Source organism: Canis lupus, chromosome 27 (assembly GCF_011100685.1).
Source record: "Canis lupus familiaris isolate Mischka breed German Shepherd chromosome 27, alternate assembly UU_Cfam_GSD_1.0, whole genome shotgun sequence".
NCBI classification, from domain to species: Eukaryota; Metazoa; Chordata; class Mammalia; order Carnivora; family Canidae; genus Canis; species Canis lupus.
In genome coordinates, this window is record NC_049248.1 from 30,204,095 (window position 1) to 30,231,092 (window position 26,998).

General features: G+C 38.2%; 1 protein-coding gene across 7 annotated transcripts in view; it reads left to right on the forward strand.

Annotated features, from left to right (window-relative positions):
* The window catches only part of FGD4 (FYVE, RhoGEF and PH domain containing 4), a 214,618-nt gene that overhangs the window by 95,021 nt on the left and 92,599 nt on the right, over positions 1–26,998 (forward strand). Inside the window, exon 2 of one of the 7 annotated variants that reach the window (XM_038577227.1) lies at positions 393–514. The exons of 5 other annotated variants lie outside the window; for them this stretch is intronic. In XM_038577227.1, coding sequence (XP_038433155.1) covers positions 496–514 — 19 coding nt within the window. In that variant the 5' untranslated portion in view covers positions 393–495. Of the gene's footprint in view, positions 1–392; positions 515–19,211; positions 19,420–26,998 lie in introns of those variants that run through there. One more of the 7 variants, XM_038577225.1, reaches the window with a different exon arrangement.

Genomic DNA, 26,998 nt, shown 5'->3' on the forward strand with positions numbered 1-26,998 from the left:
TTTCTTTCTTTTTTTTTTTTCTTACCAATTTTGTGGTCCTGAATTCAGATTAATAAAGTCATGAGACAAGGTGTGTTTTCATAAGGCAAATAGATGGAATCTACTGGATTTTTTTTTTTTTAAGATTTATTTATTCACGAGAAATAGAGAGAGGCAGAGACATAGGCAGAGGGAGAAGCAGACTCCCTGAGGGGAGCCTGATACGGGACTCAATCCCCGGACCCCAGGATCACGCCCTGAGTCAAAGGCAAATGCTCAACCCTGAGTCAAAGGCAGGTGCCCCTATTGGATTTTTTAAATCTCTATTATGTTTGGCTAGATGTTTATTTTCACATAATTTTCACATATTGTCACCTATTTTGAAGATTTGTCAGGATAATCTTGTTTTACAGCTCTCATTTTACAGAGAAGAATCTGAGACCCATAAAGATTAAGCAGCATATCCAAGGTCACAAAATTTGAGTTGCAGAAACAGCTAATTTTGAATATTCCATAATGAATGCAAAGATACAAGGTAAAGTCAACTGACTTCCTACATTGTTAGCCTTATGAGGAGCAGAACATTGGAGTGTCACCCTAAAGTCTCACAGATGTGATTTTCGGTATGCCTAGAGGAGGAGCAGCTTTGAAAGATGGTTCCTCAATAACCAAGGTGATAAACAGTTTTTAAAAAAGTTTAGACATTTTTAGAAAATATTTATTTATTATTTTAGAGACAGAAAGCACATGGGGGAGGGGCAGAGGGAGAGAATCACTGGGCTTGATCTCACTACCTGGAGATCATGACCAGAGCGGAAACCAAGAAGCAGATGCTTAACTGACTGAGCCACTCAGGTGCCCCAGAATTATAGGCATTTAAATGAGAATTGTAATTTTCAAGCCAACTAGATGTTTGTGTTTTTTAGTTTGCATATTTTCTTCCTTGCAGAAGTAAAATGATGATCAGAATGTTTCTTGGTGATTGTAGAGCCCAGAGCAGAATGTTTCTTGGTGATTGTAGACCCCAGAGCAGGTGGGGTGGAACCATGGGGAAGGACAGCTGAAGGACAAATATAGTTCCACTTGACGGCACATTTGTCATCTGGCTAGTATATTTCTGATGTGGGCTAATGCATCCTCTTTGAACATTGTTGGGGATATACAACCTGGCCTCCCTTTTCTCAGCTTCCCACCATGCCACCCTCCTGCTTATTGAGACCTTCTTTTGGTACGTTACTGTCATCAGTGTTAACCGTGCGTTCACTTAACAAATATTTATTGAGCATTTACTCTCTGCTGGGCAGTATTGTGGAAGAGGGGCCACAGAACACAAGGGGCAAGGACTTCAGTGAAGAGTATATAGTAGAAGGGGAAGACAGATAATACACCAATGAACAGTGTTAATTTCAAATAGTGGCAAGTATGTGAAGAAAAAAACCATCATGTGTTGAGGGATTTTAGGGCAACAAACTTCAGACTGGTTAATCAAGAAACTCTTATCTGGAGTGGTTTCATAAAGCTGAGACACAAGTGATAAGAAGCCAGCATGATCCAGTGGAGTTAGCAGGGTGGGGCGATGGTGTTATCCCCACTTCACTCAGAAGGAAATTGAGGAAAGCCTATTAGGATCATACCATCTTCAGTATCCATATTACTGAATATATGCTCTTTTTCAAAGCCAGAGTTTAATGGGCCAGCATGGGAAGGCAGTCAGTACAGTAGTTTACAGCACAAGCAGTCTAGATTTAATTCCATCTCTCATACTGGCTACCTGGAAGTCTCTAGCCAAATTACTTAACCTCTCTGAACCTGTTTCCCCATTTGTTGGAACTTATAGGGTTATTATAGATATCAAAGGAGGTAGTATTCAAAAGCCTATTTCGTGCTAGAGATGTTGGTATCTTGGGGGCATCAGTGATAATCTCATAAATAGTGAAATATTTCCTCTGTTTCACTGTTTGGCAGTGAAAGCCTGGAAGTACTATTATCCTTCTCTCTATAGGGCAAATTTGTCTTTGATTTCTCCCATCATTCCCACCCCTCGCATTCATTCATTCATCTCTCACATTCATTTATTCAACAAACAATTTTGTTGTTTTAAAAACTATTTTGAGGTATGATTGACACACAGAAAACCATACATATTTAACATATACGACCTGTTGAGGTTTGGAGATAAGTATACACTTGTGAAATCATCACCACAATCTATGCCATAAACCTGTCCATCATCTCCAGAACAGTTTTTGCGCGTTCATCTGCCTTTGCCAGATTCTGGTTGAAGAACATGATTAGACATGCCCAGTTAACAATCTGTTAACAAATCAGTGTGCATTCAGTGTCCTCCGTGATTTGAGGAGGTTCAGGGGACAGAGGAGTAGGTAATTGTGACCATACAGGTGAAGTAAGCTGGGAATTCTAGTCTGAGGCAGCAAAAGCAGGGAGGCATGAGAGGCCTGGCAAGTGCCAGGAGCTGAGTGCAGAACTTCAGTGCTGGTACGGTTGGGATTTGAGAGTGGAGATCTTAGCTTGCATAGAAGTTTTTACTGTATCCTGTAAAGAATGAGGAACTTTTGAATAGTTTTAAATATTCTGAGAATAGATCTTCAGTTCTGTAGTCTACAAAGGTAGCTGGCTCCTTAAATGATGGAACCACTGGAAAGAATAATATCCAAATTATTCTTTTGCATCTTTATCTTCTTCTTCTTCACCATAATCTTCATCCACAGCAGGCAGAAATTTTCTTATCACCACTACCACCACAATACAGTTGTTCTACCTTACTCTTGATATTTAGATTCTTACTATTATTTAGATACTTATTAGCACATAAGTAAAATTTGCATCGAACAACAACAAAAAAAAATCCTTAAGAATTTCCTTAGGAAGGCATTGCTTTGGAGATCAACTCTTTCATTGAGTTTAACCTAGTGTGTGTGGCTTTTTTGTTTTTTTGTTGTTTGTTTTTGTTCCCAGGGTTGGAAGAGAGATTGCCACTGCTTTACTTCGGGCATGGGATGAAATAATTACTTTGCTTGCATTTAAGGGTCATTCTGCATGAAATATGGGGGAACAGCAGGTTTTGATCTCTATCTCATGCCTATGAACAGGGCATATGAGCATTGAGGTCAAGTTGCCTAAATACAACTCAAGCTATAGCATCTGTGTTGGTGCTGCTCGTTCGTGTACAGCTGTTTTCTATACCTGCAAAGCACATGAGTTCAAGCAAGTTTAAATGCACTTATAGTACAATTACTGTTATTGCATTAGTTACCAACTTTTAGTGTTTTCTCTGTCAAACAATTCAAAGTGTATTTATCATCTCATTTAATGTTTAACAAGTAGTTGAGATGAGTGGAATTTATCCTCATTGAACAAATATAACTTGCTATGAGATATATACTATTTTCTTTTTTTCTTTTTTTTTTAAATTTTTTTATTTATTTATGATAGTCACACAGAGAGAGAGAGAGAGAGAGAGAGGCAGAGACATAGGCAGAGGGAGAAGCAGGCTCCATGCACCAGGAGTCCGACGTGGGATTCGATCCCGGGTCTCCAGGATCGCGCCCTGGGCCAAAGACAGGCGCTAAACCGCTGCGCCACCCAGGGATCCCAGATATATACTATTTTCAAATTTACTAATAATTAAATGGTAAACCGGGATTAAAACTTCCATTCATTCTGATTTCAATTCTATATTCATTCTCAGCTTTTATGCTCAATGTTCTTTCATTAGAAAACTATTGTATTAACATAGGCAAAAAGCAAAAAAAAACTCCTCCCAAACCTGGGAAACTGCAGTAGCTAAGGGAATAGAAAAGTAAGATTACAAAGAGATGAAGAGAGAATTAATGAGTTTTATTGTCTTTAAGAATCCCATAGGTAGTTAGTAATTGTCAAAGAACATGAAAAGTTATTTGAAGAGAGAATTAATGAGTTTTACTGTCTTTAAGAAGCCCGTAGGTAGTTAGTAATTGTCAAAGAACATGAAAAGTTATTTCAAAAAGGAAGAAACATAAATTACTCATACATGAGAATAAAGTTTTATATAACTAGCTATCAAAGAAATATACAAAATATTCCTTTATTACACTGGCAAAAATTTTCTGAATGGGTATATTTTAGATTGGCACCCTTGCTTGCTTCGGAGGTCAGTGAAAATTTATATAATTTTTTGGAAAGCAATTCAGTAATATGTATTATCTTAATTAGAGAATATTTTGTTGTAAGGGAAAGAATACCCTATAACTTAAGGGAAAAAGAAGGACATATGGAAACAATAAAAAAAGTTACATTCGGGAGCCAAGGACAGTACACTCATCCAGGCCTCACAGGCGCCTGGAGCTAAGACAGTTACACTCTCTCTCCCTCAGATGGGCCTTTTCTGAATTTCCGAGTGGATGGTGGAAAACAAGGCCACCTCAGATCTCATTCACACCGCTTTCTAGTCCCAGTGCCCAGCAGAAACAAAGTACAACTGCTGATGCCTTGGAGAGAGATTCTGATGGTGAAGCATTGGTCATCACATCAGATGTGGCCATGGAACACAGAGGTCATTTGACTTATCTGCCAACTCAGAAGGTCCTGTGAAGCAGAAACTCTTTGAAAGGGGAGTAAAGCAAGCAAATATGAGAATACACCTGGTACATGTATCATTAGCACTAAAAATGTTCGTGTCTTTTGATCCCACAGTCTGAATTTTAGAAATCTACCCGTAGTAAGTTACCTAGTGATCCAGTAAATGATTTATCAGATCACATCAGATGCTCCAGTGGAATGGAGAGAAACAGGAAACTACCGATATGTTCTGTAGGGAAATGGCTACATGAATTATGGCTTAGTCATGAGATTATGTGTTATACAAATATTAAAGAATTTTTCCAAAAAAATATAGAAAAATGCTCACAATGAAACGAAATATGCATACATGTTGTTTACACTGTACTAAGTTACATTTTATATATAATACACAGAAAAAATGCTAGAGGGAATTAATGCCAAATACCAGTAACTACTAGATTTTATTGATTTTTACTTACTAATTTTTGAAATATTTATTTATTTATTTATTCATGAGAGAAGCAGAGACATAGGCAGAGGGAGAATCAGGCTTCCTGCAAGGAACCCAATGTGGGACTTGATCCCGGGCCCTGGGATCATGCCCTGAGCTGAAGGCAGACGCTCAATGGCTGAGCCACCCAGGTGTCCTGACTACTAGATTTTAGAATCACTTTTGTTATTTACAACTTGTCTGTAGATTTTATTTTCTTATTTTTTTTTTATAAGATTTTATTTTTAAGTAGTCTCTACACCCAGGGTGGGATTCAGATTCCCAACCGCAAGATCAAGAGTTGTATGCTCTACCTACTTAGCCAGCCAGGCACCTCTTGTCTGTCGATTTTAAATGATTGACAATGGCCTTACAGTAATCTTAAAATTTGAAAACATAGGGATCCCTGGGTGGCGCAGCGGTTTGGCGCCTGCCTCTGGCCCAGGGCGCGATCCTGGAGACCCGGGATCGAATCCCACGTCGGGCTCCCTGCATGGAGCCTGCTTCTCCCTCTGCCTGTGTCTCTGCCTCTCTGTCTCTCTCTGTGTGACTATCATGAATAAATAAATAAAATCTTTAAAAAAAAAAAAAATTGAAAACATAATATAAAATGACTCATTAAAATCTGGTAGAGAAGATAAACCCATCTTAAGTAAAGCGATAGTAACTGACATAACGTAGTATGTGTTTTTGTGTTATGGATTGTGTAATAAAAACTTAAGAATGGATTTCCTAATAATTAGACTCTTTGTGAGTGGCATGGTGTTTTCAAGAGCTATTTTCCTATCACTGATGATACTCAAATAGAAATCAGACAAGCACTTAGAAGAATTATGGAGATTCATCTGTCACATACAAACAGATGGCATCTAAAGTCCTTTTTAACCCCAATGTTCTGTTAGAGAAACAGGTTTACTATGGAGTGATTATTAAAAAAAAAAAAAAAAAAGGTATATAATTCGATGTTAGGGGAAGATACACAAGGGTAAGTAGCTTTTGTGAAAGAGATGTGAAATTCTTATATCGGAGATGTCACAATCTATAGGACTAAGCAGGAGGCAGTGAATTTTAAAATTGTCAGACTTTGAAGGATGTGATAGTTGGGGATTGGATTATGTGATGGAAGTCATTTTAAGGTCTGCTAATGATTGATGCTAAGGCAAGTTTTAGATTTGTCCATTTATGGATAAAGGATAGTAACATAATTGGCTTGCCAAATGGGAAAAACATTTCCCTTGTTCATCTTCTAGTGACATGAGTGAAATTATACAAAACTTAAATTGAACAAGAGCAGAGTCAAGCTAGTCTGCTTGTTGGTGGGTTTAACTGTATTCTGAGAAGAAAACTTCAGGGTGTCCAGCCATGATTTTTATGTTTTGGTGGTTATGTTAAATTATGGCAGTAATATATTTACAGCTATGCTACCAATTCAACCTGCTTGTTAAACTCTCAAACATTTAAATTTTTTGAAGCTATTCACAACGGCACAGGAACCAAGGACCTTTAATTTTACGTGTGTGTGTGTGTGTGTGTGCGTGTGTGGTAGGGAAAGGGTCATCTTTTTGCCAAAGTAAAGAACGTTTCTGTTCATTAGAAAAAAGGTACAACTTCTTAAAGAGTAAGCTGATCTCACGGTTGACACTTAGTGTACCATTTTCTGTAAAGCTGATTTCCCCTCTTTAAAAAATTGGAATAAAATTATTATTGTAAAATGATCAATAATCTAGCTCTTTTTTTTTTTTTAAGATTTTATTTATTTATTCATGAGAGACACAGGCAGAGACATAGGCAGAGGGAGAAGCAGACTCCCCGTGGGGACCCTGATGAGGGACTCCATCCCAGGACCCCGGGATCACAACCTGAGCCAAAGACGGATGCTCAACCACTGAGCCACCCAGGTGCCCCAATAATCTAGCTCTTCTTGATTATTTTTCTGCTTTTTGTTTATTGTATACATTGAGTCTGTTCTGTGATGATTAACAATTTCTAGACCATTTCTGAAAAGTACATCTTCAACTCTTGGTCATAACCACTTCGAGGGCTCTAAGGAGTAGAGTGTTTATGACTTTGAGCTCACTTAGCACCCAGTCCCTATTACAGTTTGTCACTGCCTTTTTGTCATAGAAAATTGTCAAAATAATTTATTTTCTCAGAAGAACCAGCTCCTACCTGGTATACTAGCCACTAGCTAATTCAATAGTTTAACAAACTAAAATGCGCAACAGCTTTTAAAAAGGCTCTCTTAATATCTGTATTTATGTAAAATGTTTAAAATCTATCCAAACATGAAATTAGTTCGTTACATATATTTCAGTAATAAAATACTGAAGCAGTGTGAATGCTGAGGCATGAAATGGCTATAAGTTGTACGGTTTGGGTTTTTAAACAAACAAAAAAGTGTTAAATTGTGCTCCTTTAAGACACTGCTCAACTATCAGTCTTCCAGTACACCTTTCTTTTCAGTTGCATTCCTCTCTGAGCTCCTGAAGCACTCTGTGGTTATATCTGTCATCAGCATATTTTGCAATTGACTGTTATCTTGTGTCTTTACCCAACTTGATTGATTTCCTGAGGCCAGGAACTGTTTTACTCATCTTAAATCCCCAGCTTTTGGCTCCGCACAGAACTCATGCTTAGATTGTTGAACTGAACTAAAACTAATGAAAAAATGTCAAGGAACTTAACCCAAATTGCCAGCGATAGTTATATGCTGCCATTTCAATGACTGGAAGATAAGGAAGGTATCACCCCATAAGATAGCAACTACCTCACCTACCTCCTGGAAAGAGCCCTACCCCAAAAAGAGAATTAAACAAATCCTCCTCAAACCTCTGATGGTTCTAGATTCATTCTTGTCTCTTCGTGACTAAATTGGGTGCTGCTGGAGGTCATGGATTTTGTTGATCAAATTTACTCACGGGTGGTTAAAGCCCAACAAATGGAAAGTGCTAGATAAAGCTTTCTAATGGAAGGAATGAGGAGAAGAATGAGTATTGCCCAGAGGTCTTCAGAGTGTTTGAAGAATTACTGGTTTTTCTACTCATGGAATTTTAGGCTTGGTTGGTTAAAAAAAAAAACAAGATTACTTTATCTTATGTCATTATGATAATCACATATCTTAGATATAATGTACTGGAATTCTGGCAATACTTGGTGACAAGTCATCATAAACATCAGACTTGTAGGTTATATAATGGCATAATACTTAAATGAGTTGTCAGACCAAAATCCTTTATATTTTTTTCTTTTACAAAAAACACAAGTGTTCCACATTTGTGGAACTTCTCCATGTGAAGAGAAGTCTGTCAGTACATATTTAAGAGGTTCTTACCTAGCAGATATATTGAAAAAACAAGCAAAACGTGTCTTTTTGAAGTAAAGGTAACATTTTAATGAGTGAGAAAGTAACTGCAATCAGCAGAGAGAAAAAGTGCATTATGAACAAAGCATTTTTGAGATACTGTTTGGAAATATTTCCATTATTGTGTCATCACTGAAATAGATATAAGTGTATCTTTCATTTTTAAAAATTTCCTTTAAAAAACCATTTCTGCATACACATTTAAACTTAAATACAAGATCTTTTTTAGCTTGCTTTAAAATCTTTGAGATAGTTATAGTAGGTTTTAGACCAAATTTTAAAAAAATGTAACACTTTCTAAGACGTCAAGGCAGATGGAAGTATACTAGAAGAATTTCAAGGAAAACTTTTGCATAATTGAGATGGGATTTAAAAATGTGTGTCATGATTTAGTAAGTGTGGCCAATGATGTACTTCTTCCCCGTAGAATAATGAAATGTTCCTCAACTAGGGGCAGTCATTAAAACCAATTATGGAAGTAAACCAACTTAGATCTGCTCTTTCAGATGGTTATATCATTAAATATTTAACCAATATTTAAAAAAACAAAACCTGGATGCTTGGGTGGCTCAGTGGTTGAGCGTCTGCTTGATCCCCGGGTTCCTGGGATCAAGTCCCCCATCGGGCTCCCTGCAGGGATCCTGCTTCTTCCTCTCCCTATGTCTCTTCATATGTCTCTGCTTTACTCTCTGTGACTCTCAGGAATAAATAAATAAAATCTTTTTAAAAATAAATAAAAAAACAAAGATTGAATCACACAAATCCCTCAAAAATAGTACTTTATCTTTACCTCATCCTACTTTAAGTTCTTTTTTTACAGTATGTATTTTAGTGCAGTAATATTTGTATTACTTACAGTGATACCTGTATTACATAAACACATTAATATATTTAGTTATGCATTTATCCATACACACTTGGAGATGGAATGTCCAGTTTTCACACTGAGAGGGATGTGCCATCAAAAAATTTTGGAGCATTGTTCTAGCAAGCCCTCCTTTACCTCCCTACACCCATGGTAGTAACAGGCCCCATCCAGACTTGTCAGTCACCATTCTACTTATCTGCTCTCTCTTTGACTCCTTGGAAGGGACCTTCTAATGAGATAGTATTAAGCACCTGATACAGTGTGCAGAGGGCCTATAGAAATGATTGGGACAGTTATGGTCCTTGTTCTCCAGAAACTTTGAGAATAGCAGGAAAGACAAATGCTGAACAAGGACATTGCATGAACTTTCATTTAATTGCAGTTGTAAATAAGTGTTGAAAGGAAACCTACGTGGGATAGTGAGACCTAATCATATGAAAGATCTTAAGGCCGCAGGAACTGAGAAGAATAGTGTGGTTGAAGGAAAATGAGATGCCATTGAAAGTGATGGTGCAGATTAAAAAAAAAAAAATTCCCGGGTTCTTAGTAGTGAGCCAGGTTAAGCTTACTAGGTAGAAGCTCAAAAATACCTTGTGAATAAACGGATAAAACTATTTCAGAACAAACGTCAAATTGATGGATCACAGTCTTATTTCCACACAATGGTTTTGAGTTTTGAAATTTAAAAAAAATCCTTTCTCCAGGTTGCCACAAGTAACTCTAATTCATACTGTTTTAGACTGGTATCCTTACCCATTTGTATTATGTATCTAGATGCTGAATACATTTGCCTTTGCTGCTCTGTGTAGAGGATAAAGGTTATGTCATACTCTACAGTGAGCTATTGACTAATAGGAGATTGAGTTCTAGAGATTAATGTACAGTGTTAATGTCTTAAAGACTATATGGATATTTTATCGTCTTTAGTATTATACTGAAATCTGGTTCACCATTATTGGTAAAGTTCACAATACATAAATTGCTAGGATAATAATTTGAAAGTTTCTAGCAGGTAAATTGATAATTTCTCATGCATCCATTCATCAATTTAAGACCCATATGATGGAAGTTGGCTGTTTTCTTTCTTTCTTTTTCTTTCTTTCTTTCTTTCTTTCTTTCTTTCTTTCTTTCTTTCTTTCTTTCTTTCTTTCTTTCTTTCTGGTTCTCTTATTTTAAAAGAGAAGTGACAAAGAAAAATTTTTTTAAGATTATTTGACATAGAACACGAGCATGCACACACACGAGCATGCATACACACAAGCAGGCACAAGCAGAGGGTGAGGGAGAAGCAGAAGCAGATTCCCTGCCAAGCAGAGAGCCCAATGTGGGGCTCCATCCCAGGACTGTGGGATCACAACCTGAGCAGAAGGCAGATGCCTAACTGACTGAGCCACCCAGATGCCCCTTAAGTTCTTTTTTTATCTTTGATCTTCTTTCCTACCACTTACTGAACTTTGGAATGACTAATACTCTATTTTTCTTTCTTTGCAGTTTTCTTTATTTCTGTAATATATTCCTGAGATTCATCCAAAAGGAAACTACATGTTTAAGTGTTATTATCTGTGAGATAAAAGGGAAGAAATAAGTAGAATGGGTGATTTGCAGACAGGACAGTGCTGGTTATATTTAGTTTATCTTTTCATATTCTGAGTTTGTCCTTTAAGAATATAAGGCCTAAAAAAAAAAAAAAAAAAAAAGGAATATAAGGCCCAACACAAAAGGCTAAGCAGCTGCTGTTACACCAGCAAGCTGTGCATTATTAGGGTCTTGAGGAAAGGAAGACAAATAATTAAATGAAATCTGGATGAGGCAGCTGATCAAAAAGAGAGAGAGAAACAAAAGTCTTCCCTCTTTTCTCCCAAATTAGTAGCAAGTAACTGGCTGTACTTTACCCTTTATCTGACCTGCCAAGGGCAAAGCCTAAGTTTTATTTTCTTAAAGCCTCAAAGGACTCTTTTCTGGACGCTGCATGGCTATTTCAAAGTTGGAAAAAATAATAGGTTCCTGTGGAAATTTATGAAAAGAAAACATTTTTCTTGATTTCCTTCTCAAAACCGGTGATTGATAGAGGGAACACGGTTTGGGAACATATTTTGAAAGCAAAGTGGCAAGAAATGAAGCTAGAAAGGTAAGCAGGGGACAGAGACTTAAGGCCTGTGTGGAGTTTGGATTCATTCTGAGTGCAGTAAGCAGCCACTGAGGATCTCAGCTGGCAAGTGATGAACAGCTCTGCAAGCAGCAGCAAAGTTTGCAAATCTGCCACAGATTTCCTCACCATACAGCCTGAAATAAGGTGCTTTCCCTCCCACTGCTGCCTAACAAAACCTCACTAAACCCTTCAAGATAAAGTTTAGTCTTCTCTTCTCCAGTGAAGGAGGTAGCTTTCAGATAAATGGAAATGAGAGCATAAAGCTGAAAGAGAGAGGTTGCTGTTGGAAATAGATGGTTTAGAATCTTCTGCATAGTGGAAGAGTTGCAGCCTTCAAGTGAGTCAGTTTCCCAGAGTAGATACTGAAGAAAGAAGAATGCAAAGGAATAGTATAGGCAGTAGAGAGTCTGTGATAGGGAATTCATAAGCATGAACAGATAGATTGGCCATAGGTTGGCTGAGGTTGGGTATCATAAATTCATGGTAGAAAATGTTTTAGTCGCAATAATTTTTTATTGTGGCAAAATATAACATAAAATTGACCATTTTTGCTGTTTTTAAGTATGTAATTGTGTGGCATTAATATAGTCATCCTGTTCTACCACCGTCCCCACCAGCCGTCTCTAGAACTTTTTCATCTTCCACAACTGAAATTTTATATCCATTAAAATAGTTGCAACGGTATTTTGTTCACACAAAATGGCAACCTCAGCACCAGAAGCCTGTGGGATATTGCTGTGGTGTGCACAGGGGAAAGGGCCACAGTGAAGGACAAGAAACTGCCAGAGAAGGCATTTGTAAAGAATGACTGTTGTGAGGTGGCTGAGGCAGAAGGACTGTGATAAGGGATTGACCAGTGAAGAGAAACAGTTATCTAGTGTGTGTCCAGCATCATATTAAGTGCTGTATTTATGTTGTTTGATGAAGAGCTATTATGAGAGCTGTTATGAGAGCTAATAAGAATAGATTCATTCAAGAGTTTAGGAAAGGAAGGAATCCAGGTGGTGGCAAGATGAGTGTAGAATTTGAAATCTCAGAATTAACTTCTTGCTGAAGTGAATGTGATTTCCTAAAGGAAACACACAGCTCTTCCAGTGTAGGGTAGTCACTTGGCACTGATGAAGTGGAACCCAAGGAAGCTGTGCAAAAATAATAATCATAATTAAAGAAGAAACACTGTATTTAACAATTTGTTTCTCCTTTGAATATAGATCATGCCAATTACCTGGGATTAGTACAAAGGCTAAATGAGATAAAAAGGGGGCACCTGGGTCATGAGGCTGGTTAAGGGTCTGGCTCTTAGTTTCTTTTTTTTTTTTTTTTTTTAATTTATTTATGATAGTCACAGAGAGAGAAAGAGAGAGAGGCAGAGACACAGGCAGAGGGAGAAGCAGGCTCCATGCACCGGGAGCCCGACGTGGGATTCGATCCCGGGTCTCCAGGATCGCGCCCTGGGCCAAAGGCAGGCGTCAAACCGCTGCGCCACCCAGGGATCCCCTGGCTCTTGGTTTCTGCTCAGGTCATGATCTCGGGATCATAACCTTGAGCCCCACTTGAACTCTGTGCTCAGCAGGGAGTCTGCTTGAGATTCTCTCTCCCTCTCCTTTCCCACTCATACTTGCGTGCCCACGTGTTCTCTCTCAAATAAACAAATCTTTTTAAAAAACCAAACTTGCCAGATGTGAAGGTGGACCATAATGGGGCAAAGGGGAAATGCCAAAAGAGAGACAGATCACCAATTTAAAGTGCATTTACTCCTGGGCTATATGTGTGAACATGTGAAATGAGTTGTGTGATGCAGGAAATCCATACAGGTAAAATCAAACAGCCTATAATTGGGGTATAGAGATCAATTCCATATTTTAGGTTGGAGAAAGTGTTTATTCTCTAGGATTATGTATTTTTATTAGAGAAATATTAAAGTCAGATGACATTTCAGGTACAATATTTCTTCTATATACCTAAAATACACAAGCTATCTCCATCTACATGTCATAAGAAAGATGTGTAGCTTTCTGTGGCTTTCCAAAGTACAAAAGTAATGGAATTGAATTAGAACCCAGAATGGACAGCAGTGTAATCTAGGATTATAGTATCATCTATCCATAAACTCTGGTCTGAGGGGTACTGTCTACTTTAACACTGCTCTGTGTGGTTGGGACTTTAACTGAGCATCTAACTGTGCAATTAATATAAAACTTTTATATTAAGTATTTTTAAAAGAATAAAGATTCAGGGATAGTAACTTGCTTTGGAGATCTGTATGAAAATAATTTGGTACAAAAATATTTAAGCGATAGCATTTACCTGGCATGTATTCAAAAATTTTAGATCTTCATTAAGGCTCACAGACATGCAAAATGGAAATTATGCATCAGTCGGTTGGCTTTTTAAATTAAAAAGTGTTTTTTTGGGCAGCCCAGGTGGCTCAGCAGTTTAGCGCCGCCTTCAGCCCAGGGTGTGATCTTGAAGACCCGGGATCGAGTCCTACATCAGGCTCCCTGCATGAAATCTGCTTCTCCCTCTACCTGTGTCTCCGCCTCTCTCTCTCTCTCTCATCTCTCATGAGTGAATAAATAAAACCTTTAAAAAAAAGGTGTTTTTTAGGCCAACAAGGGGATCATTTTAATATCAAATTGTTTGATTTTATTAGATTGTTATCAGAAGACTAAAGAGTGCAAAATGGGTTAAGATTTAGATTAGTTTTGTTCTGTGAAAATGGAGATTGTCTCTCAGTTAAATAACATTGGAGAATGAATATAAGGATTTTACTCCTTAGTTAATAATTGAAAGTCACAGGTATTTATTTTTTTCCCCTATTCCTGTCCTATCTGAACAAAGTGGCATTCACTTGGTATAACTCTCTTGTTATTTATTGCCAAAATGTTTATTAGTAAATAATAAACCACCTTTGCCATTAGTACATGGAACTCTTCAGTTATGACAGATGATGTGTTGGGTAGCCTTGAGTAAAAATGCTACGTCAGACAACTTAATCCACACCATTTTTTAAAACGTTGTAGATTAATGTTAATTTCAGGAAGCACAAGTTTCATGGCAAAATTTTTGTGTTCCATCATCTCCATTAGAAATGGTAAGCTATTGGGGCGCCTGGGTGGCTGAGTCGGTTAAGTGTCTGCCTTCGCTGAGGTCATGATCCCCAGTTGAGATCCCTGCTCAGTGGGGAGTCTGCTTCTCCCTCTGCCCACCATTCCCCCTGCTTGTGTGTCTGCACACACTCTGTCAGATAAATAAATAAAATCTTGATAAAAGAATACCATGTGAATGTTGGGCAGAACTTTCTCTGTCCCTTATCAACTGTGAAGGATAACCTCTCTCAAAGGAGGAAGGAAGAGATGCCTAAGAGCAGAGTGCCAGCCCATTAGGTCCTCAGTGCACAGGCTATTTTGTGAATAGCTGTGAATTGTTGAGCATTGACTATAGGTATTTTCAGGGCTGATATCTGTGACAAATAATCTTACAAAATCAACAAAATTGCCATACATTTACTTGAAAGGTCCTTTTAAATATACTACCATAAATTTCAGTGTTCCCAAATGGACTCTATGTGGAGAACTAATTAGGTCACTTCTGAAGTTAAGATTTTTAAAAATCGGGATCCCTGGGTGGCGCAGCGGTTTAGCGCCTGCCTTTGGCCCAGGGCGCGATCCTGGAGACCCGGGATCGAATCCCACGTCGGGCTCCCGGTGCATGGAGCCTGCTTCTCCCTCTGCCTGTGTCTCTGCCTCTCTCTCTCTCTCTCTGTGACTATCATAAATAAATAAAAATTTATTTTAAAAAAAGAAGATTTTTAAAAATCACAGGAAACATAAAATGAACCAGTGATTATCTTTACTATGATGAGAAAGGCAATGAACATAACCAAAAATCATAGTTTTGGGTTTACACTAAGACAAACCATCCATTTCATGGCCATTTCATGGCCATTTCATGGCCTGTTGCTTTTATTTGCTCCATAATTTTTAAAATTCAGGGATAATTTATTAACAACAAAATTCTCCCTCCTTAGGATAGAATTCTGAGTTTTGACAATTGTATATGGTCATATCATATAGAATCATATATATATGTATCCTATGATTCTATATGTCATTCTGGAAAAGGGAGCCCATAGGGACATAAATCTGAAGTAGGATGTAGTGTGGGGAGAGACTGATTCATTACAAAAGGACATAGTAAATAAAAATTTTTTAAAAAGGTTATGGTGGACTATTTGAAGGAGATAGAACTATTCTAGATCCTCATTGTGGTGGTGGTTACATGACTAAATGCGATTGTCATAAATGTCCAGTTAATTAACATATAGTCTAATATTAGACTATAGAGTTTAGTGAGTCCTCACTTACATATAACACCCAGTGCTCATCACAAGTGCTCTCCTTAATATCCATCACCCATTGAGCCCAGCCCCTACCCACCTCCCCCCCCAGCAACCCTCAGTTTGTTCTCTATAATTAAATCTTGTGGTTTGGCTTCCTTTCCTCCCCCAACCCCCCCTTCCCCCCCCTTTTTTATCCCCCTTCCCCTATAATCATCTGTTTTGTTTCTTAAATTCCACATATAAGTGCAATCATATGGTATTTGTCTTTCTCTGACTTATTTTGCTTAGCATAATACACACTAGCTCCATCCACATTGTTGCAAATGTCAAGATTTCATTCCTTTTGATGGCTGAGTAACATTCCACACACACATATATTTACACACACCATGTCTTTTGGGGGGCAATTCAGGGAGGGGCACAGGGAGAGAAAGAAAGCAGGCTCCATGTCCAGTGCAGAGCCTGAGGTGAGGCTGGATCTCATAACTCTGACATCATGACCTGAACTGAAATCAAAGAATTGGACACTTAACCACGAGCCCCATACCACATCTTCTTTATCCATTCATCAGTTGTTGGATATTTGGGCTCCTTCCATAATTTGGCTATTGTTGATAACTCTGCTAATAAACATTGTGATGCATGTGCCCCTTTGAATCAGTATTTTTGTATCCTTTGGGTAAATACCTAGTAGTGCAATTGCTGGCTCATAGGGTAGTTCTGTTTTTGAAAGTTGATTTCTTTCTAATGTATATGTGAGTGTCCTTAGTTCATTCCTTCTTAGTGCTCAGTGTTATGCCATTGCATGGATTTACCACAGTTTGCTTATCCATTCACTAATTCAAGGTTGATTGGATGTTTCCAGCTTTTGGTGACTATGAATAAAGCCCCTGTAAACATTCCTGTACAGGTTTTTGTGTGGATGTGAGTATTCATTTCACTTGGTTAAATACTTAGGAATGTGATTGCTGAGTCATATGGAAGTGCATGTTTAACTTTGTAGAAACTTCCCTGGCTACTATTGGGTAGCTTAGAATTTAGTTACAAGTTTGTGGTAGATGCTGAACATAATCACAGATTACCACTTGTGGACAATGAGCGTCAATGTTAATAGTTATATTTTAATTATCACTTGCTGCAAATCATGTTTTGGTTTTCTGGCTTTCATCTATAAAAATTCAAAAGTAGGCTCCATTATATCTTAATTTATTGTACAAAAGTGAATTTAATTTCTTAAAGGTTGTCATTTACTAGTGTTATTGGCCAAAATATTTAACCTCTTAAACCTCATTTTCTCTTCTACAAAATGGTAATTGCTATTTCTTACCTTACTTGTATTATTCCTTTAACAGAAAATTCTGTAAAATAGTGATAAATTAATACCTTACAGTGAGGATTTAATGAAATGCTACATGTAAAGTGCCTAACAGCACCTGGCACAAAGTAAATGTTAACTATAAAAAAAAAAGAAAAGGTATTTATTTGTTTGAAAACCAAACCTGAGTTTATAATTTAAACATTGCTATCAAAGCTCAGAAAGCACTGAAGTTGGGGCATTTTTATGACAGGAAAATGTTCTGTTTTTTACATTACTGAAATTTGCCAAGGTTAAGTGGTCTTGGAATCAAATATAGACAGTTTTCCTGCCACAGTGAAATTCAAACACTTGGGTGGAGTTTGCAAAGGAAATAAAAGACAATTTACATTTCTTCTTTCTTTGACTCCTTTTCTCCATGTTTCTTTTTTTTTTTTAAGATTTTGTTTATTCATGAGAGACACACAGAGAGAGAGGCAGAGACACAGGCAGAGAGAGAAGCAGGCTCCATGAGGGAGCCCAGTGTGGGGCTTGATCCCAGGACCCCAGGATTACACCGTGTGCCGAAGGCAGGCACTAAACCACTGAGCCACCCAGGGATCCCCTTCTCCATGTTTCTAATTATTCTTTTTAGATTTGTTGTAAAACCTATTCATGCCTAGTATGTAAACAGATTTCTTTTATTAAGAATTAAGCTGGGATCCCTGGGTGGCGCAGCGGTTTAGCGCCTGCTTTTGGCCCAGGGCGCGATCCTGGAGACCTGGGATCGAATCCCACGTCGGACTCCCGGTGCATGGAGCCTGCTTCTCCCTCTGCCTGTGTGTGTCTCTGCCTCTCTCTCTGTGTGTGTGACTATCATAAATAAATAAAAATTAAAAAAAAAAAGAATTAAGCTGATAACCCCCCTACTTCCTGATGAGCATGTGGAAGTTATTGTGAGTCTCAAGTGAATGAATACACAGCCCCACACACTTCGACCTGAACATTGCCCTCCTCCCCTGAGATTGAGCAAGTCCTAAGCAGGTGCACATGAGCCAGAGCTTTAGGCCATCAATAAGTGAGTTAAGACTCCAAACCAGGCAAGGCTCTGCCCCAGTAGTTCTCCAAGTGTGGTCCCTGACATGTGGTCCCAGAACAGCAGTGTCAGTGTCACTTGCGAACTTTATTTTTTTTATTTTATTTTTTAAGATTCATTTATTTATTTATGATAGAGAGAGAGAGAGAGGCAGAGACAAAGGAGGAGGGAGAAGCAGGCTCCATGCCCGGAGCCCGACGCGGGACTCGATCCCGGGACCCCAGGATCACGCCCTGGGCCAAAGACAGGTGCCAAACCCCTGAGCCACCCAGGGATCCCCACTTGGGAGCTTTAGAAATGTAAAATCCAGAGCACCCCCACAGACTGATTGAATTCAACTCTGGAGATGGGATTAGGCAATGTATGCTTTGAAATGCCATCCAGGTGATATGATGCAACTGGAGTGTGACAACCATTGCATGTGGACACCCTGAAGAGGGGATTGGAGAGGTTATTTCCAACCATGAGAGTGATGTCTGTATAGCCTGTTACTTCATTGTGATTTTAGAAGTATTTTAATTGACATTTTCTAATATTTCAGGGTATCAGGAATTTTTAGAGTACTTATTGAATGATACAGACTTATAAAGGTATATAAAAATGAGAAATATTATACCAGTTAAAAAGTGTTCTGAAATAACATATAAAGCTTGGTTTCCTTAGGAAATCTATGGGTGGTGTTTATTCAGTGAACTGTGCTAAAAATGAAAGGTTCAAGGGGCAAAATAGCTTTTGTGATCATTCAGAACGACATTTTAACATCTTAAGCCTGTGAATCCTGGATCTGTAACCTCTTCGGTCCAGGGCATGGACCCAGTTAAAGTGGAAACAAACTGTTTTCGTGTTGGCTTTTTTAGAGCATTACTAATAGTTAAGGAATTAGTCAGTTTATAAACCATCCTATTCCCAAAAGTATTTCTAGCTCACTTGAAGCTTCCATGTGCCTCCGCTGTTGTTTATTTTACCATAATAAATAGAAGTCTCTCCATCATCAGATACTTGGTCTCATGAAAAACACTGCAGCAGCCCTTCCTCTGGGGAGGTGTGGCATATTATGCATGAGGTTGTCTTTGAGCAGTTGGGTCTAAGAATGCCCTGAAGTAAACAGTGCCCTGGTGCGGGCTCCTGGCGGGTCTGTGTGATCTCCAGTCTACCAGAGGCTTTAAAGCCAGGAGTGAGATTTTATCACATGATCATTAAAAGAGTAAAGCCAAATATTTCATTATCAAAGCAAGTTAGACTAATTATCAGTATATGTGAAGTCATGTCCACTGATCAAGGTAAGTAGTTTCATTTTCTAGTGTATCTTTCTTATTTATTTATTTATTTATTTTTTTGGTAGTGTTTGGGGTCAGTTGATAAAATAGCATGCCGAGGGACCTGCAAGTGATAGAATGTGGTTTTAACATTAAGAAAAAGGTTTACATTATTTTTCAACTTCAGCATTAAAATCTGTACTATATTCAAGATTTTTGGCTTTTTCAGGAGGCTGCTGCTTGGTTAGCAGAGTACAAATTTGTTTAAGTTCTGTTTCTCTGACTCATTCCTACTAACATTAGAACAGTTTGAAAATTCGGTAAGGAGAGGAATGCAGAGAAGGAAAGCAAGAATTTTTTTTTTTTTCTTCCGTTTCTGGTGTGAATAAAGCTAAGAAATGTTTACCACTAATCCTTTTCTAGTGCTCCTGCATGGAGCACCATTCTTTTCAAACAACCCCCACAATCCCAGTCATGTTTTAGTAAAGTTCAGGGGACTGAGTGTTCTGGGTTTTACATATTAGATAACATTGTAGAAATAGGCATAGGCTTGATTTCTTTTTTTTTTTTTTTTTTTAATGTTAGTGGTATTGAGCCACTGTTTCCTCCAGGATTCCAGAGAGCATATAAATGAGAAATTTCAAAGAGGAATGAAATTCTACTGTGTGGTAGAAATATAATCATGTGACAGGAAATGTCTGCTAAAAATATTTTTTAAGGCTGAAATGGGCTCAATCTGTATAGCTATTGTCCCATTGTTTCTTCATGGATAAAAACCCTCCTGAAGAATGTCTGCATTGCTAAAGGAGATAGATAAACTGCACCTTACAGCAGCAGGTCGTCTTCATAGTTACCAAGACTCTCTTCCTTCCGACGTCACTCCTTCCTTCTTGTGGCCTCGGTGGGGCTTGCACTGAGTGTAGAAGCCCAGGGGTGGGGTTGGTCAGAGTGCTGCAGCAGGGAAGCCAAGGCTCCTTTCTGGAGCTGCACAGCCTTGGCTGGCTTTGCTCCTAGTCCCCAGTAGAGATTGCGTAGCCTAGTCCATGCCTGCCCTTCTTTTGCCATTGTCTAAGGTGGAAGCCTTGATTCCTTGGGGGGGGGGGGGGGGCTCTACTGTTCTTGCATAAATAAGTTTAAGGTTTGTGTCATCTCTCCATGGTTTACCATCACATTCTAAATATGAAAATAGTTTTTGAAGCGGCAAAGGGGAAGTATTTTCTTTTTCCATTACTGAAGTTCTCTTCTTTGCTTGAAATAGCTTCTGTCCCTTCTCATTCCATCCTCAAACAGTTAGGGATGATTGGAGGGAATTCATGTTCCCTCCTGGAAGGCAGCTCTTAAATGGAGAGAGAACTAGAATTTTTCTGGTCTGATGGGCATCTTCCTATACTGAGTGGCCACTACTGTAATGTGGGCTTCAAAGGTTCCTTTTAAGGTTTTTAAACGGAAAGGAGAGTAATAGAGCACTTCCTGCTCACACCAGTGGTTTATTTTGTTGCTATTAAGTTGTCTCAGAAAACATTTTACAATTTTGTAAAAGTTTTATCTTCTTTTAGTGACTTGAAGAAATTGTCCTTTTTATTTTTTTATTTTTTTTAAGTTTTTTTTTCTTTTAGTGACTTGAAGAAATTGTCCTTTTTATTTTTTTTTTTTTAGTTTTTTTTTTTTTTTTTTTTTATGATAGTCACAGAGAGAGAGAGAGAGAGAGAGAGAGAGAGAGGCAGAGACATAGGCAGAGGGAGAAGCAGGCTCCATGCACCGGGAGCCCAACGTGGGACTCGATCCCCGGCCTCCAGGATCGTGCCCTGGGCCAGAGGCAGGTGCTAAACCGCTGCACCACCCAGGGATCCCAGAAATTGTCCTTTTTAAAACCTATACTTACAGCAAATTTACATGGAACTTGAAAAGTGAAAAATTGTGTGATAACGGACTCAGTACGAAGTATTATTTAATGCTTTCAGGGATGATAATATGGTCTTCATTTCATAGTCATCCAAATTATATGTAACTTACATTGTAATCCAAGAGTAAGATTTAAACTTAACCAGTTCTCCTTAGACACTAGAACACTGTTCATTCAAAAAATAAAATGGCCTTTTCCTAGGTGCCTGTAGACATTCTCCCTACCCCCTTTCTGATCTACCCTCTGATAATCATCACCTTTACTCTCTGTGTTGTTTGTTGTTTATAAAATAGGGAGCCAATTTTTACTCGCTTGAAATATATATATATATTTCAATTTAATTTATTTATGAGAGACAGACAGAGGCAGAGACATAGGTAGAGGGAAAAGCAGGCTTCCTTTGGGGAGCCCGATGTGGGACTCGATCCCCAGACCCAGAATCACGCTCAACTGCTGAGCTACCCAGGTGTCCCAGGCATCCCCTGAAATATATTTTTAAAGGGCTTTACCTAGATTTACATATATTCTCTAAGTTGTTCCCTACCACAGTACCTCTGAGCCCTGTTTAGGTCAGATCCTTCTAAGATTTTTTTCCCTGTGCTAATTGACCAAGGATCTGTAGTTGGCTGGTCCTATGTTGAAGCAGCAGAAGGAAAATGCCTATGAGGAGAAAAATAGTGTTAGCCATGGAAGTTGGTCATTCTACATGGTGATTATTAAAACCTGGCCTAGGGAAGACCACTCATTTTCCTCTTAGAGAATGAATGGTTGAAAGACTTTTTTTTTTCTTTTTTCTTTTTTTTTTGAGAGAGAGAGAGCGAGTGTGTGTGAGCATGAAGGAGCTGGGGGGCGGAGGGAGAGGGAGAAACAGATTCTCCATCGAGTAGGGAGCCCCATGCAGAGCTCGATTCCAGGACCCTGCAATCATGATCTGAGCCAAAGTCAGACGCTTAACTGACTTGGCCACCCTGGTGCCCCCAAGGCTTTTTGTTGTTGTTGTTTTTACTTAAAAAAAAAACAACCAAAAACCTACTAAGTCATTGTGGCCTTCTCCATTGTCATTGTATAGCAACTGTTATTTCTTAGGTTCTGGCCAAACACCTTATTCTTTGTTGAATCTTTTTCCCCTTACATCCAATCCAATCAATAAATCTTGCTCTAAGAGACCTCAAATTGACCACATTTTAACAAATCCTCTGCTGCTACATAAGTTCAAGCCACATTCAAGTTTTTCTCAGAATATTCCAGTAACTTCCTATCTGCCCTTGACCTCCTCGAGTCTGTTCTGCACCGAGGAGCCTGAGTGCTCCTTTAAAAATGGAAAATAGACCATGGTCTCTCTTGTGATTGTAGCCCTTCAGTGGATTCACAGTTCTGTCAGAGGAAAAGCCTCTGTCCTCTCAGGGATAGACCAGGTCCTGCCTGTCCCGACTCCAGCCTCTACCTTGTTTTGTTAACTCTGACCTCAAAACCATATGTGCTCCCTGCTCATTCTTTTAAAAAAAATTTATCTATCTATCTATCTATCATCTATCTATCTATCTATCTATCTATCTATCTATCTATCTATCTATTTATGAGAGACACACAGAGAGGCAGAGGTAGAGGGAAAAGCAGGCTACCTGAGTGGAGCCCAATGCAGGACTCAATCCTGGAACCCCGGGATCACACTCCAAGCCTAAGGTAGAGGCTCAATCACCAACCAAGCCACCCAGGCATCCCTCTCTACTCAGTCTTACCATCCATGTTGTCTCCGCCTACACCCATGTTGTCTCATTTCTTTCTGAACGTGTCTACTACGCTCCTACATTAGGACTTTTGTAGTTTTATACTTTGCTTGAAGGTTAATCCTCCAAATATTTGTGTGCTTCACTCTTCAGGTGCACTCAACTGTCACCAGTTGGGGACGCTTTCCTTGACCTGCCCCACCCAACATCCCTCTGTCTCTTATACTCAATCTGTTTTCCTTTAGCTCTTTATGCCATCTAGCATTTATACAGTGTATTTTTTTGTTATGTGATTCACTGCTCTATCTCTAGGGTCTAAAAGAGTGACTGATATATACTGGGTGCTTTGTTAATATTTGTTATATGAATGAGTACATTTCTAATACTCATGATCTTTTCTGTTAGGAAATGTAAAGCTAAATGAGCAGGAATATAGAGAAGTTTAGTAAATTATACATATTTGTAGTGTTCTCCATTTCTTCCTTCAATTTTCTTTCATAGAGTAAATATCCTGCTTATTAGTTTCTGGTCTTTCTTGTTGAGCAGAATCCGAGTAATGAGTGTCTTTCCATTGGAACTCCGGAGGCCAAGTTGATCACTGTTATAAAGAACAGAGAAAAAGAGCGATACTGAAGTCATGAACGGGCTCAATAAATGGTTTTGGATTATGGAATTACAGGGCTCTGTAGAAAAAAATAGATGGGAGAAGTTTTAGGGAGTGAGACCAAGAAATTTGGGAAACTGCATGGAAAAAATTGTGGCAAGATGATAATAAAATGTTTAAGATATTTTGTTACATATTCAGAATGTACTTTTTCCCCCTTTTTCTTTTTTTTTCTCTTCCTGCAATTAAGGCATTTAACTTTGAATTTCTCCCATAGGAAGAAAATAGAAAAAAAAGAGAAGATAAAATGTAACAATCTAGAAATGTTTCTTCTTAATAAGTTCTTGAAAAGCTTGATTTAAAGGGAGTAGAAAACCAATGCATGGATTAAAGTGTGAGAATTATTTATGCGTTTATATTTCATCCACTTTCTTTTTCCAAATTCATCTGGATAATTAGAAATCGACCGGCATTTTAAAATTTATAACCAGCAATTAAATTCTATGAACTATTATTTGCTATATGATCATATATATGAGTAATAACAATGATATAATTATTAGATCCCATGACTTCTTAGAAATATGAAATCTATTTTGAGTATAATAGAAAGTATACTAAGCTTAAAAATGATTATTTGAAAAAAAAAAAGATTATTTGTGTGACTTGGCAAATGTAAGCCCCCTAATGACTATTAAACTGAAGAAGTTACCAATTTATATAGCATATCAGTTTTTCTGTTTTAACACTGCCCAATACAGTATTTTTCTTTATTTACTTCTATCAGAGTTGCTAATTTAGAGTGGAAAATAGCAAAATAGTGAATGAAAATATTAAGCAAAGATTTTTTTTTTTTTATACTTCTTTAGTCTAAAATTCATGAACTTATTTAGGTACGGGACAATGGTAAGGAGACATGGTTAGAGTTAGGGAATGTAACTACAGTAGTCCCCCTTCATCCACGGTTTTGCAAGCAGATGATCCTTCTTATGGGTCCTCAGAAGGTCAGTGATAGCCCACAATACCTCTGCCATTCACCTCACATCATCTCATCATGCAGCAGGCATTTTATTATCCCACATCATCACAAGAAGAAGGGTGAATATGGAACAATAAGGTATTTTGAGAGACAGAGCGAGTACATTCACATAACTAAGTAAAGTATGCTACAATTTTCCATCTTATTGTTAATCTCTTACTGTGCCTAATGTACAAAATAAACTTTATCATAGGTAGGTATGTATGTACAGGAAAAGTAATAAATACAGAATTCAGTACCATTTGCAGTTTCAGGCACCCACTAGTGGTCTTAGCACATCCCCCGTGGCTAAGGGGGGAAGGAGAACTACTGTCTTGACTAGACTCAATTCTAAAAACCTTTTAATATTCCTGCCTTCAAGGAAATTTAAGTCTGTCTCCACCATAAACACAGATAAAAGCAGTGACTATACCTGACAAATGTAATAGTATAGATGTGTTTGGAGAACAGAAAAAGAGGAACAACTGACTGATTCAAGGAAATTTCCTCCAAAAAAAGCGACATTGAAACCAGATTAATATGTCTGATAAAAGACTCAAGCCAAAGGAACCAACATACGCAGAAACAGAGACATGGGAAAAGAGTATAATTATTTTCCAGGAATGGAGAATATGATCAGAATGTAGTTGTGAGTAGATAGACATGAAACCTTTACAGGTAGATTGACGTCTGATGCTGAGATGTCTGATGGTGAAGTCTTCTATGCAAAGTAGGGTTCCCCCCCCCCCCCCCCTGTGGTTCTTACAGTTCCATTAAAGGATTTAAGCCAGTGGAGTAATAAAATTGGTCATATCAAAGAATGAATAAAATAAACTTTCTTTGTAGGAGCAATCCTTTTGGACATAACTAAACATGACATATAATGCAATTTTAAAATTCAGAATTAGAAAGGTGGTTATATTTGGTGAATTGGCTTATTTTCTTCCTTCCTTTGCCAGCCAGAAAAAAAAAAAAAGGAAATAATAGAAAAGCTAGATGGAATATTTGCTTTTTAAGTTTTCCATGACTGAAACAATCCCCTACACTGTTAGAAGCTGAACACACAATGCTATTGTGCTCCTGCTCTAGAACCCAGCCAGGAAAAAATACGAGGCCGCGAGGCCTGCTTGTCTGATTATACAGCAGGAAATAAGGAAAGCAAGTATCTAACTTGGTAAGCTGTTAAATATTAAATTTTTAGTAAAATAGGATTTATATTAATGTTGTCTTAAAGGGTACAAAATTTTTAAAAAGTAGATTGGGATAGATTAGAGACTGTCTCCAAACCTCTTTGTAGAAAGTCACCTACCTTGTCTGATTTTTTTAAAAAATTCCCACACTTTCAATAGAAGTATTGAGGTCCACATACTACCTACCTGTGACCCATACCTAAGCAATGACACTAGAGCAGTAGAAATTTCCCTAACTTATAAAGATAAATAACTTTCTCACAAAGTAAATAATCATGTCAAAACTTTGGCCTTTTACTAATGTACTTTCTTTTCTCTTAGGAAAAAAATGCACTCCCCAGATAAACATTAGCCTTGTTTCCCATACCAGGTCTGGCTGGTCCTGGGCTTTAGTGATTGTATTGGTGTGTTTAAATAAGACGCTTTCAGGGTGAAGGGCTTACTGGCCCTGAGGAGCTTTTCCCACTTGGTAGAGTTCATTTTACCATGATTTCTATGAAGCTAAATTTAGGTTTGAAAAGCAAATGAACAGTGTCAATACCTGCAAAACAAAGTGTAGGAAGACAGTGGGCTGAGAAGTAGAAGTCTGCTAGTAATTTTAAGTAGGCAATATGAAGTAGACAGAAGCTTTCAGACACTAGTTAATAGTGTTAGGCTGGAATGGTTTAACTGCTGGGAATCAGGTTTAGAAAAATCAAGTTCAGGGATCCCTGGGTGGCGCAGCGGTTTAGCGCCTGCCTTTGGCCCAGGGCACGATCCTGGAGATCCGGGATCGAATCCCACGTCAGGCTCCCGGTGCATGGAGCCTGCTTCTCCCTCTGCCTATGTCTCTGCCTCTCTCTCTCTCTCTGTGTGACTATCATAAATAAATGAAAAAAAAAAATTTAAAAAAAAAAATCAAGTTCAGAAAAGCAGATACAAAATTAGTGAAAATCAAAGTCAGGAAGGATTAGGTTTTGAAAAGGATGTAGTGTGCGTGTGTGTGAAGAGAAACAGTAGTCAGCTCTTGGTTGCTTGTGATTAAGATAATTAACAATTCTACTTGGTCTTAGCAACATCCCTGTCAAACCTTATGAAACATTGGCCAGTTTGATTTTCTTCTTTTCCCTGGATCTGCAGATAAATTTATTGTGAATAAATGGAAAATAGTTTGGCAGTGGG